The sequence below is a fragment of the Salpingoeca rosetta genome (assembly GCF_000188695.1).
Source record: "Salpingoeca rosetta unplaced genomic scaffold supercont1.12, whole genome shotgun sequence".
Lineage (NCBI taxonomy): Eukaryota > Choanoflagellata > Craspedida > Salpingoecidae > Salpingoeca > Salpingoeca rosetta.
The window spans coordinates 1,444,781-1,445,573 of NW_004754922.1; the positions used below are offsets into that span (position 1 = coordinate 1,444,781).

Here is a 793-nt window from a genome sequence, read left to right on the forward strand (position 1 = left end):
TGCTTCAGCCCATACAGCCCACGCTTGAGGCGCAGGACCGTATTCGGCGAGAAGATGCCGTCGACGGCCGGTGGCTGGACGTAGATCTCGTGATCCACGGGCGCGTTGAGGAACGCCGTGTTGACGTCCATCTGCTGGATGTCCATGCCACGCGCGACGGCCATGGCGAGCATGGTGCGGATGGCTGCGATGGTAGCCGTCGGAGCAAAGGTGTCCGTGTAGTTGACACCGTGGACCTGGGAGTAGCCCTTGGCAACCCAGCGCGCCTTGTACTTGATCACCTTGCCCTGGTCGTCACGCTTCCTCCGAAAGATGACCATGCTGCGGAGCAGCTTGTGGCCCTTGGGAAGGTCAGCGCGAGGCACGACGTCGTAGACGTCATTGGCCTGCATTGCCGCAAACTCGTCCAGGATGGCTTGGCGCCACTCCTCAGAGTCTGGCGAGGCAAGCGCCTCCTTGACGGTGGCTGGCTCAGCTGACGTGGCAACACTGCCAGCAGCGATGTCTGGTAGATGACCACCCACTGCTGATGTCTTCTCCCCCGTACCAGCAGCGCTGGTGGCAACGTGACACGTGGTGGTTGAGCCACCAGAGGTGTCCTTGTCGCCGAGGGTCGCGGACAACAGCAGCTGGTCCCAGACGGAGCCGCCAAGGGCGCGTGGCTGGAGCTGCGGCTCCCCCGCACGTGGTGCAGTGGGAGCGCCGGTGGCACTGTCCTCGGTTGAACGCTGAGCGGTCTTGTTGGCATGCGAAGCAGAGGCACCGCTGTCGTCCTGCTCTTGCTGCTGCTGAG

At 63.7% G+C, this 793-nt stretch overlaps 1 protein-coding gene across 1 annotated transcript in view; it reads right to left on the minus strand.

Annotated features, from left to right (window-relative positions):
- Positions 1-748, minus strand: part of PTSG_12309 (uncharacterized protein) — a gene marked incomplete at both ends in the record, with an annotated part of 1,884 nt that extends 1,136 nt beyond the window's left edge. Inside the window, 2 exons of the mRNA XM_004993903.1 lie at positions 39-555; positions 642-748. Coding sequence (XP_004993960.1) covers positions 39-555; positions 642-748 — 624 coding nt within the window. The remainder of the gene's footprint in view (positions 1-38; positions 556-641) is intronic.
- Positions 749-793: the final 45 nt, after the last annotated feature.